The sequence below is a fragment of the Penaeus japonicus genome, unplaced genomic scaffold, assembly GCF_977035675.1.
Source record: "Penaeus japonicus unplaced genomic scaffold, GWHDUDI00000001_assembly GWHDUDI00000003, whole genome shotgun sequence".
Lineage (NCBI taxonomy): Eukaryota > Metazoa > Arthropoda > Malacostraca > Decapoda > Penaeidae > Penaeus > Penaeus japonicus.
The window spans coordinates 49,844,052-49,856,551 of record NW_028234405.1 but is presented as its reverse complement, the minus strand read 5'-3'; the positions used below and the strand labels follow the sequence as shown (position 1 = coordinate 49,856,551).

At 39.7% G+C, this 12,500-nt stretch overlaps 2 protein-coding genes across 13 annotated transcripts in view; one reads left to right on the top strand and one right to left on the bottom strand.

Annotated features, from left to right (window-relative positions):
• The window catches only part of LOC122247835 (uncharacterized), an 8,956-nt gene extending 2,585 nt beyond the window's left edge, over window positions 1-6,371 (top strand). Inside the window, exon 3 of the mRNA XM_043007470.2 lies at window positions 543-6,371. Within this exon, the coding sequence (XP_042863404.2) occupies window positions 705-5,438 (4,734 nt within the window). The 5' untranslated portion in view covers window positions 543-704 and the 3' untranslated portion in view covers window positions 5,439-6,371. The remainder of the gene's footprint in view (window positions 1-542) is intronic.
• A 3,436-nt stretch (window positions 6,372-9,807) lies between these two features.
• LOC122247834 (focal adhesion protein tensin) overlaps window positions 9,808-12,500 on the bottom strand; it is a 345,161-nt gene continuing 342,468 nt past the window's right edge. For all 12 annotated transcript variants that reach the window (XM_086533689.1, XM_086533647.1, XM_086533675.1 and 9 more), the window contains 3 exons: window positions 12,283-12,500; window positions 11,690-12,131; window positions 9,808-11,555 (listed from right to left, as the gene is read on the bottom strand). The exon at window positions 12,283-12,500 is cut by the window's right edge and continues 1 nt beyond it. In XM_086533689.1, coding sequence (XP_086389815.1) covers window positions 11,399-11,555; window positions 11,690-12,131; window positions 12,283-12,500 — 817 coding nt within the window. In that variant the 3' untranslated portion in view covers window positions 9,808-11,398. The remainder of the gene's footprint in view (window positions 11,556-11,689; window positions 12,132-12,282) is intronic.

The window sequence follows — 12,500 nt, the reverse complement described above, 5'->3', positions numbered from 1 at the left end:
AGTAGCCATAAGTATTTGAAGGATTGATACCATTTTCCTATTAAGTATTTATTTTTTATTTACTTTTTTTTTTTTTTAATTTCCCAACAAATAGAAAACAAGAATCAAATATAAAAAAGGTTAGGACAGAGACACTGTCAAAGGTTCCCAGGATATTTGTTGAATAAAACCTCAGAATGAATCCTGTGCCACATGCACTATGTGTACAAGCAACTATGCTTATTGAGACTTGAGTTTTATTTACCAAGATTTATGCATATAAATTGTTTTCACACTTTTGATTACTCCAGTTTGATGAAAATGATGTGTCTTCAACCTGACTGGGTTTCATATTAATGGGAACAGAGTGTTTGGTAATATGCAAGGAAAATATAGAAATTGAAAAGTCAACAAATACTCAACAAATATCTTGAAGAGAGAAAAAAAAGAATGAAACAAACTACAATAATGATGGAAAGTGAAGTTGAATATATTTTTTTTTTCTTCTTTGCACCCTTTCTTTTCTTCCCAATTACCGCTAATTTCAACCTATTTTCCTGCAGATTGGAGCAAAGCAGAGTGAGTCACAAGACATGAGCCCTGGAGAGTAGACATGAGTCAACACTGAATAATAAGAGATAGTAAGAAGAATTGATTGCTGGAATTTACCACAGTGATTTGTACATTTTTTGAGTGTTTTGGTATTTGTTATTAAGAGAGGAGCAATGGAGGTATCCAGCCATGAGGACGTTATCAGCCAGAAACACGAAGTCGGCGAAGACTGCGAAAGCGAAAGGAAGGTTGACGTGAACAGCATAAGCAGTTTCGAAGCGGGAGACGACCCTCCCAAGATGAGGGTGGGATTTCTCCAAGAAGGCATAATTCTCAAGGAGGAGCTAGTCGACGAACCTGACGAACCCGACGAAGGTCTCGTGGAGGAGAGCCCAAATGCCTCTGGAGGAGATGGTGGTGTGGATGCTACAGAATTTGTTGATGGCGTAGAAAAGTCTGCGGTTGTTAAGAGCGAAGCACCGCAGTTGTGTGATGGAATGGACACTGATATTAAGATGGAAAAGGATAGGAAAGTGAAGACATATCAGTGTGAAAACTGTGCTTGGGTTTGTAACTCTCTCTCAAACTTAAAGAAACACAGGATGGTGCACACTGGGGAGAGACCGCACACATGTGCCGAGTGCAACAAGACATTCAGACAGATTCATCACTTGAAGGATCACTTACGGACGCACACAGGTGAACGGCCATTTAAGTGTAACGAGTGTGGGTCGACCTTTGCGCAAAGGTCTTCGTTAAACGTGCACAAGAAAAAGCATACAGGCATCAAGCCCTATGTCTGCAAGATATGTGATCATGCAACTTACGAAAAAGAACACTTGGTGATCCACATGAGAACTCACACTGGGGAAAAGCCATATCAGTGTGAGGAGTGTGGTCAGACATTCTCTACGATGACAAGGTTAAAGTTTCACATAATGATACATACAGGAGAGAGAAGATATACTTGTGAAGAATGTGGAGCTCGCTTTCGTGAGAAGGCAACCCTTCAGAAGCACCGAGGTGTTCACCTAGTTAGAGGTCCATTCCCTTGTAAAACATGTGGCAAGGAGTTTCCAAGGCTAGCGAGTCTATCCCTTCATCGCAGAATACACGAACAGCAAGTATATCCACTGACTGAAAACAGGGTTAACGGTCTTCCATCCACGGATCAAATAACGCCGAACATGGACTCAGCTACGGCTTATACACAAGCGCTCAAAGAGACGGAGAAGGAAGAAACGGTGAATAGACCCTGTGCGTTTGAAAATATTCCAAATGTGACCGAATCAATTGAGTTAACCACTTCACAAGGCAAGCAAGTGTATTTCAATGAAGTACAAGAGAACCAACTTGTCAGTAGTGAAACTAGTCGAAATGTGTGTCCCGAGCAACAGGAAAATGTAATTCTAGAGGGTTCGCAAATCAGTTCCTCATTTAGTAATAACGAAACAGTAGTTCACACTGAAAATGAATCTCAGAATGTGATAAGCATTGCAGACCCTGATCAAGTACAAAAGGCTCTGGAAAGTGGCACAGTTTGGGAAACACACCAAGAAAATGGGGAGGAGCTTCTGATTGTCATACCACCATCCCTAACAGGGAGAGAAATAACACTAGTTTCCGATGTGAATCGTATGCATAGCAGAGAACCCTCATTCACCCAGACAGCACCTCCAGTTTTCCACCTGTCGCAAGACCAGGCTGAAGTAGTACAGGACTATCCCCCTGTGATTCACGAAGAAATCCATGAGAAAGTGCAGCAGAGTCATCCGCATATCGTACACGAGGAGCACAGCACTGAAGAACAAGGCTATCCTATAGTTCTTGAAGAAGAAGTACACGAAAGCAATTCAGGCCTCTTGGTGTGGGACGACGGCTTGGATCCTGTTACTGAAGTGACTTACGTGATCGAGGAGGGAGCACAGAATCCGATAATGATACACCAAGATCAGGCCTCCTTTGTGCACGAGAGTAAAGTGGTGACAGAAGTTTCGAGGAAAAGGAAGAAAACGAAGGAGTTTTGGCTAATGGATGGAGAAGAGAGGAAAGACAAACTGAAGAGACAGGAATCCGACCCGACGAGATCTGTTTTAGTTAAGACGAAGATTAAAAAGAAAAAGCAGATTGACAAGAAAGTAAGAGTGCGCAAAGATTATGACTGCCAGCAGTGCGGGAAGTCATGCAAAACGTCATCCAACTACAACACTCACATGAGAAAGCACACGGGGGAGAGGCCATATTTTTGTGGTATATGTGGTCTAGGTTTCAAACAGATACCTCACCTCAGGGGGCACATCAGAACTCACACGGGGGAAAAACCATATTCATGCCCCAACTGCAATGCAAGTTTTGCACAGACTTCAAGATTGAATATCCATAAAAAGAAATGCAATAAGGAAACACCAGCTGTTGCAAAAAAAGCAAAACATGAACCTGCATGTAAGGTGAGGAACTTCTACTGCAAGATCTGTGATAAGACGTTCATTGATGAATGTTTCAAGAGAGACCACATGAAGACACACTTGGAATCTAACCAGTACACATGTGAAATATGTGGCATGACATACAAAAGCAAAAGCAGTATGCAGAAACACAAGATGGTACATTCGAAGGACAAGTGCACTTGCGAATTATGTGGGGAAAGTTTCGGTAGTAAGGCAACCTTGCATTTCCACAAGGTAGCAATGCATAAGTCAGTTGAAGGCAGTAACGATGCTTCAGGAATGGTCATTAGTGTCAAGATCGGAGAAGAAAAAGACTTTGTTGTCATCAATCCCTCTATCAAGAATGTGTCGGGTGACTGTGGGATTGATGACCAGATTAAAACAGAAGAAATAGAAATTACAGAAGCGGACAATTATGCCGTCAAGAGGGAAATCATACAGATTACAGACGCAGAGGATGGCACCGTGAAAAGTGAGGTAGTGTCCGCTGGAGATGAGGAAAGCTGTCCACAGTTATCAGATGCAGATAGAAGCGCCAGTGAAGACCAAGGATCCGATTTTGCCAGGCCTTTCGATGACGTCGAGATGAAAGATAGAATGCAGGACTTACCCTCGGTGGATATGCATCACTCAGGTGACGCAGGGAAGAGGGAAGTCGGTGCAGGGAAGTTAAAAGCCGTTTATGATGAGCAAGGAAGAAAGGTATTTGTGTGCAAAGTGTGTGACAAAGCCTTCTTACAGTCATCAAATCTCCTTAGTCATATGAGAATGCATACAGGTGAAAGGCCTTATAAGTGTAACTTATGTCCATTAGCGTTTAGGCAAATAACTCATCTGAAAGACCATATGAACACACACACAGGTGTAAGAGCCTTCAAATGTGGCGTTTGTCAAATGACTTTCTCCCAGAGGTCAGCTGCCAGGCGCCACATAAAGACAGTCCATGATCGCAATGCAGATGTTGTCAAGATCGGCAATGTTTATTCGTTGCGAAATGTTCAAACCGATCCAGATAACCAAGCTGTGGTAACAAATGAGGTGAACCAAATGAGTAAGCTAAAATTATTGAAAAAGGGGAAAACGGCAGATAAAGTCTATGAAACGTGCGAGAAGTGCGACAAGAGATATTTAGCATCGTACATGAAAATCCACTTACGGTGTCACTCGGGCGAAAGGCCTTTTAGTTGTGACGTTTGTAGCCAGTCGTTCAAACAGAAGTCGCACCTTTTATCTCACGTGCTACGCCATACGGGAGAAAAACCATATTCATGCAGTTTGTGTAAAGCTTCTTACACCCAGTCATTTAGGCTGAAGGAACATATGAAAAAATGCATAGAAGAAAAAGACAGCAATGGAAAGAGTCATGATGAAGAGGGTAATAAAGTGAACAGAAAAACAGGAAAAGGAAAGGTTAAAGTGGGGAGGAAAAATGAATTTGCATGCAACTGTGGAGCTATTTTTAAGAGACAGGTTCTCTTGACTAACCACAAGCAGAAATGTACTTGGAACACAGAAAGTGATCATAGCACAGATGTGAGCGATGAGGAAATTCCCTACCATGATGACAGTGACGATGAAATAGAACCCAAAAGTAGCTGGGTTGGTAACAAAGGCTCTGCCAAAAGAGAAAAGCAAGACAGAGGACCTCCAGCAAAAGAAGTTGAAAAAGTGAAGCAGTTCACGTGCAGCAAATGCGATAGGTTGTTTAAGGATTTCCGTCTGTACAAAGACCACTTAAAGGAGCATAACAGCAGCTTTACAGAGGTTTGTGAAGAATGCGGAATGGTTTTCAGAAGGGCTTCAGCTTTGACATTCCACCAGAAGATGAATCACAACAAGTCAAATGACGAGTGGTCGTACGGATACAGTGACGAGAAAGAAGTTCACGTGAAGAAAGAAATTGTTAGCAGCGACGAAGAAGAGTTCGAGCAAGTTCCTGTCGAACCAGTAAGCGTGAAGACAGAAGACGGCAAAGCATCCAAGAAAGCGTGCAGAAGAGAAAGCCTCCGAAGAGGAAAATCCGAAGGGAGTTTGGGGAAAGGAAGCATAGGATCTGTTACAAAAGAAGAGAAAGTTATTCAAAGTAAAAATGGAGTAACAAGAGGGAAAGCCTGTGAAAGTACAAATCAGACGGTAGAACAGAAGATGAAGAGAGTGATAGGCAGAACTAGAAAAAAATTAAAAGAACATGTTTGTGCATTGTGTAACAAAATTTTCAGAAGTCAGATAGAACTGAACACACACACTAAGACATGCGACGTTGAAGGAAATTATGTGACGGTCAAAAGAATGAAGAACGTACCTGTGGATGCCAGCGAAGTTGAGTGCGAAAACAGTCCTCAGACAACAGAAATGCACTATCCTTGTAAACTATGTGGTCAGACGTTCACTAGATCGTCAAAGCTAAAACATCATTTAAACATGTGGTGCAAAGGTATGAAAAAGGAGTCTAAAACTTGATCAGAGATGCAGTTCAGAGATACAAGACAGTAAGGGGGGAATGTATGTACATTTTAGGTTACTTTGCAGTTTCATCGACTGTAATATTATTTATATATTTTTATTTTTATATCATTCTGTTTGTTGTTAAAGGAGATAGGATTTCATCACATATATTGATTTGATAGTTAATGTTATTTCTATATTAATGAACATGTTGAATATTCTAGTCATGTCAACACACAGTGATTGTTACCGTACTGAATGCATATTTTTTGTAAAACTGGTATGGATTTTTATATCGATTTATTACAAGTTAAGGAAAAAATGATAACATTTTATGATAAATTTTGTATATTATGAAACTAATCGCCACATTTTAGAGTTCTGAAAAATGTCTTCAAGCAGTATAAGTAAAAGTTGTCTGTTATGATAATTTTTTATTGTGTGAAAAGGCTTCTTTTATACATTTATGGAAATTGATTAAAAAAAAAAAAGAGTAATGAAAGCTTTTGATTTTCACCTATTTATGAACTAGACGTGAGTGTTTTTCTATATATTTATAGATGCATATACATGTCTGTTTGCAAATATGTGTTTCTTTGTACCATTGACTTTACTTCACTACTTTGTGATGTCAGTATTAGATATTAATGACAAGGACAGCACAAATTTATCAAGTCTCATTAAATGAACAAGAAATTAAAGAAATCCTCACTTGTTTGATGTTTTAGGAATGCATACCAAAATCAGGGTTTATTTGAGTGTATAACAAGCATGGTTTAACCACCTTCTTTAGGAAGAGACGCAGCCAACTGGTATCCTACAGTAGTGGAGGACGAGAATCACAGATTGATTACATCATGAGTAGGACAAGAGGATTGAAATGAGTCCAAGATTGCAAGGTGTTACCAATGGAAGCAGTGGCTAAACAACATAAAGTGGTCATGTGGTCATGTCCTAGAGACAAAAGGCAAACAAAGAAAACACGCTGGTGGAAGCGGAATGAGGAGGAACCTTGTGGACAGTTTACAAAAAAAGTGGGTGACCAGATGGCAGAGGCTCAGGAGGTTTCTTGGGAGGTTGTCAGCACAGCAAAGGAGGTATTGGGGCAAACTTCTAGGAGAGGAGGGAAGAAAAAGGAGACATGGTGGTGGGGTGCCAAGGTTCAGGCATCCCAAAGGAATAAACAGTCACAGGACGTCTACCAAGCAAAATTATTGAAAGATACCAATGGAAATGTGCTGACTGATAACCAACAATTAGAGAACAGATGGAAATAGTACTACCAACAACTAATGAATGTAGAAAACCCAAGGACTGAGACAGTGATAGCAGCAAAGGAGGAGAGAGAGAGGTGGAGGAGGTGAGCTCAACAGTAGGACCAGATGACATCCCATTGGAGGCCTGGAAAGGGTGTGGCAGAAGTGGAATCGAATGGCTAACAACAGATTCCAGCTGAGTGGAGAGAGAGTATGTTTATTCCCATATTCAAGAATAAAAGTGACATCCAGAACTGTGGCAATTATCGTGGAATCAAACTCACATCGCACATGTTGAAAATATGGGAAAGAGTGATTGCGAAGAGGCAGAAGAAGAGTGCAGGTGTCAGATCAGCAGTTTGGGTTTATGCAGGGGCACAGCACCACCGATGCCATTTTTGCTTTGAGACAGCTTATAGAGAAATACAGAGATGGACAGAAGGACCTGCACGGTGTCTTTTTTGATCTGGAAAAGGCTTATGACAGGATACTGAGGCAGGAGGTCTGGAACTGTCCGAGGCTGAAGAAAATGGAGAATAAACATATCCCGTTCATCAAGGACATGTATTAGAGGAGTAAGACGAGAGTAAGATGCGCAGCAGGTGAAACAGGATTTTGAGGTCACAGTTGGTTTACATCAGGGTTAGGCACTGAGTCCATTTTTATTTGCCATCATCATGGATTGTATGACAAAGGAGATAGAGAGGCACCATTAGATATGGTGTTTGTGGATGAAGTGGTTGTTAATGCAGGGACGAGAGAAGAGGCAGAGGAAAGGTTGGAGTTGTGGCGTGAAGTGACGAAGGATAGAGGCATGAGAGTTAGCAGAGGGAAGACAGAGTACTTGAGGGTAGATGCAAATGCGGAAGAACAGAGGAAAGGGGCAACATTGCTTATGCAAGGAGAAATGGTTAGAAGAGTAGAAGAGTTCAAGTATTTGGGGTCAACAGTGCAAGCAAATGAAGGAGGTAGATAAAAGAATACAAGCAGGATGGGGAGCATGTAGGAAGATCACAAGACTGAAGTGTGACAAAAGAGTACCAGAGATGATTGAAAGGGAGAATGTACAAGACCATGGTGAGACCTGGGATGATGTATGGGATGGAAGCAGTGGCGATTACTAGGAAACAGGAGGAGAAAATGCAAGTAGCAGAGACAAAGATGCTATGTTCTCTTGGATTGACGTTGAAGGACAGGATTAGGAATGAAAGGGTCAGAGAAAGAGTGGCAGTGGGAGAGTTGAGAGAGAAGTTGAGTGAGGCCAGGTTGAGGTGGTTGGGGCTCATTGTGCAGAGAGAGGAGAGCTACGTAGGGAACAGAGTGAGGAAGGAGGTGGTTGGGCAGAGAAGGAAGGGAAGACCAAAGAGGAGATGGAAGGACTGTGTAAAGGAGGATCTGAATGCAGAGGGGTTGAAGGAAGAAGATGCAAGAGACAGAGCACTATGGAGGAAGAAAATCTGTACCAGCAACCCCACGTGAGTGAGATTGAAGCCAGAAGAAGAAGAACAAACATAGTTTAACAACTGCACATACAAAATATAGACAATATTCACACAGATTTACAATATCATATACTCGTATTAACAAATTTCTTTTCCTGAATATCCCATAAAAAGATGCCTCAGGTAATAGGGTAGAGATTAGGCATTCTGTTGGATCTGAGTAATTTTGGATGATTAGATCTAGTGTTTCCTTCTAACTTTTGTCTTCTCAAGAAACTGATGGTTATCATTGTTTCATATACATTTACTGAATTGTAAGATTAAATTGTAAAGCATTTCTTAATCTCTTCTATGTACAGCAAAAGTCTCCTTATGATGAATATAAGGATGAATGAAGACTGCATTATACTTCTGGTAAATGTTTCTTCTCATTTAGCACAGAGCATTATTTGGGCAGTGATTATATTGTCTGGGGTTAACACCTATGTAAGTCTTGCACCCAAATTATTATTTTTTGAATTGTTGTGCTTGCTTTTTTATTTTAATTATTCATAGTACCTGTTCAGAACATGATTGCAAAGTTGATTCACCTTTACCCATCATTACAGTGTATTTTTTTTTTGAGAAGCATATTCATAGATGAAAAATAATTTGATAATATTTCCATAGAGCAAGTATTTAACACTGTAACATATGGTGATACAAGGAATATAGTATTACAGTAGGAGTCTGTTATCCTTCTTTAAAAAATTATGTTGTGGAATTCTTTAGGGAACAAGTGATTCATTCATAACTTTGCCAGGTTATTTCTCTAATTTGCTAATTAACCCTCTCTGGACGGGTGGTACAGTACTGTACCGCTCATTCAAAAGCCCAGTGGCCGGGCGGCACAGTATTGTGCCAGCCATTTAATTGATTTAGGCCTAAGCGTTCGAAAGCCCCGGCATTGTGACATTCAAGGCTAGAATGCCCCTGTCGTGAGTGGGTTAACCCATTCACGACGGGGGCATTCTAGCCTTGAATGTCACAATGCCGGGGCATTCGAATTATTAGGCCTAAATCAATTAAATGGCTGGCACAATACTGTGCCGCCCGGCCACTGGGCTTTTGAATGAGCGGTACAGTACTGTACCACCCGTCCAGAGAGGGTTAATATGGCTCTTGATGTAGCTGATCTTTTTCTTTCTTCTTTGTCTAATGATTCTATATTATTCATCTGTTTAATTACAAATTGAAGTACATTTTCTTGCATGTATCTAAGATTTTGATATATAGTCCTTTCTATTATTTTCTTATTTTAATTTAAAAGAAATTACTGATTTGTGTAAATTGGTAGTTTTCATCTCTCATTTGATGCGTAGCTTACAAATCCAATTACTGTAAACCTTGTCCTATGTATACAGTCCACAGGCTTTATTCTGCATGTGACTTACTTTGCATATCGAGTCCAGATCTTCGGTTGTTGCTATTTTCTACCGCAGAAAGTTACATGGCTTCTCTGGACACCTTCCTTGGTATGTGATTTGCATGTTTTTTGTTTTTTTTTTAGGTGTAAAAAATCGTGGGTTATGCTTTGGTGGTATGTTCTTGTAATAAGCTTTGAAACAAAAAGTTGAAATAATTTTGTAGGCTACGAAGATTTTCCTTTCTTCAGGTGAGAGGATAGCGTAAATAATACTTCACACGTTGAAACAGTTCTTTATTTTTGGAAGAAGCTTGAAGAGGTCATTTACATGAGTTAAGAAGCACCTTATAAGTGTTAAAGGAACTACCTGCTTCCTTATTAGTGCAGCCAGGCCTCTTACCTGCTCTACCTCATCTGGCAAATACAAATGTCTAATTAGGACTAGTAATTACTTAATAAATAGAAGTGTAAACGTACCACAACAATCTGGTATTCATACACTCCTTGATAGTGAACCTGGTCTAGCTTTACAAATCTTGACTTTACTGTGTATTGTGCAGCTTGGATATTAATTACCCATCAAGTGGAAGTTACAATATGGAAGTATGATTTACAATATTTAAAATTGATAAAAGTTTTTTTTTTTATTACTATCATTCAAACATATGGACATTATGTACATAACATTGGAACATTGACTGAAACAGTCATGTGTTTTCAGTTACTTCAGACTGCCAATACAAAGGATAAACTATATTAAGAGTCACTAAATACAAAATTTACAGTCAAATTTCACTGGGGTAAGTAATCTTAGATTTACGCACACTATAAATGCAGATTTACATTAAATACAAATAATACATATATTTGTAAATGTGTTAATTAAACTAATATTCAAGTGTTTTGGGAGCTTCAATCATTTGCATATTGATTCAGAAGTGCATAATATAAGCAAGACTTAACAGTCATTAATGCATATCCTAGATAAGAAATATATTTCAAACATTAATGAAATAGGAAATCAGCTCATATATTAAAATCTGCCTATAGTAATTATTAACGTATATTTATATTCTAGGTTAGGTAACCTATGCAACACACATGGAAAGCAAAAAATAAAAATTAAATAAAAAACAATGGGACAACATTTTCCTGCTTTGATTGCAAAACACATGGATTGTTTAAAATGAGTTACATGATACTTGGTGCTGAATAAAACAACATTGCCGAGAAAAACATTTTCCTAATATGCTTTACATGCTTTGATCATTCTCCTTAAAATGATCCCTGTTAAATGTCTTTCATGCTTCTAATAAGTAAAATGAGGTTTTATAGAAAAAACCTTGACTCACTTCATAACTGGTTTCCCAAGTGATGATGAGGCTAAGCAATGCAAAATGTTTATTTATTTCCAATGAAAACTTGCATAAATGTATATCACAACTGCTAGACCTCATGTCATGATGTATTTCCTTTTAGCTTTTATAAATCCTCCAGAAGGTCCATCATTACCCACTAGTATAAATTATGATAACAATCCCTGATTTCTGCCATAATGGTGATGAGTGTTCTACTTTGTCAAATACATGATTTCTACCGTCATCACGTTTTAGAGGTTATCATGGAGCGTGTTCTTAAAAACTATACATCAGTCTTTATGCAGATTGCCTATCAGTGAGCCCTACACTTTTATATCTGCTTCACTATAAAAGTTCCCTAACTTCATTTTGTATATAAAACAACCTATTTTGTTACCTAATTTACCCCTATTAAGCCTCTCTGTTATCAGTAAAGTCAGTAAGAGCTATGTGAGATTGTTCAGAATATTCACACTAGATGAACTGCTGCAAATGTTCACTGGTTACGGCTGATTTAAACAAGATTCGGTCTGCTTACACTTGTCATCATTACTTTTGTTACAAAGTTACAGATTGCTGTTGCAGGCTGCTCAGGTTCAAGTTCTGCCAAGATGTGGCACTGGTTTTCTGTTCTGCTGGCTCCCTTCTTGGCCACAAAGCCAAACACACGGCTGAAAGAAGAAAAGTAAATACAGTGAAATTAAGTAAAATTGTGGCGCAAATGGAGAAATAAGTAGGATTTATTGCAGTGATTCTAACTCTTACTATTTTTGCTGAAGAAAAAAAAAAGAAGAGAGTTTCTTACTGTGAACCAACAGGAACTCCCTCTTCGTTCTTCTGTGCCCATCGTCGATCATCAGGGTCAAGACCACAGTGGGAGATGGTGTTGACGGGGTAGTGGCGACGGAAGAACAATTTCCTCTCGTTGTCTGTCAGTGTGATGCCTTGTGCAGATACCTTGAAGTGCACGACAGTTGGAGTTATCTTGGCGGCAAGCATGAGACTGACTGCACGCTTTACTGCTTGTGGGCCAGTCAGGCTTTCTGTGTCTGCAGTATGGAGATACATGACGTTGCATGCTGCTCCTTGTTGCAGGAGTTGTGAAGTAGAGCTAGAGCTTCCACTTGTGCTGATACTGCTGTCCACAGAGTCAGGAGCACCTGCTGGGTCACGCTCAGGTAGCACCAAGCGACACGGCAGAGCCAGGGCCGTAATGGAGTGTTGATACACCAACGCGGAGAGAGAACCTATAAGACGAAAAAGACTTCATTGAGGGTATGGCTTTCATGTTATGATAAGAAAAAACTAAAACAAAATACAATATGAAAATCATAACAGACATATTTACAAATAAAAAGAAAAAAAGCTAAAGCAGAAGTTACGACAAAGAACACTAACCAAACACTGGTTCGTTGGCGCAGCCTTTGAGTCGGACTCCTCTAGAAGTTGGCTCGATAAGGAAATGTCTTACTAATTCACTAGCTGGGTCACTAGATTTACTTGTGACATTTGGAGGTGGAGTAGAAACTTTTAAGGCCAAACCAAAAGCTCCTGGGAATGAGTTGGAATCTCGAACAACAAACGTTCCCGGAGCTTTGTCCTTGAGCATGGTGATG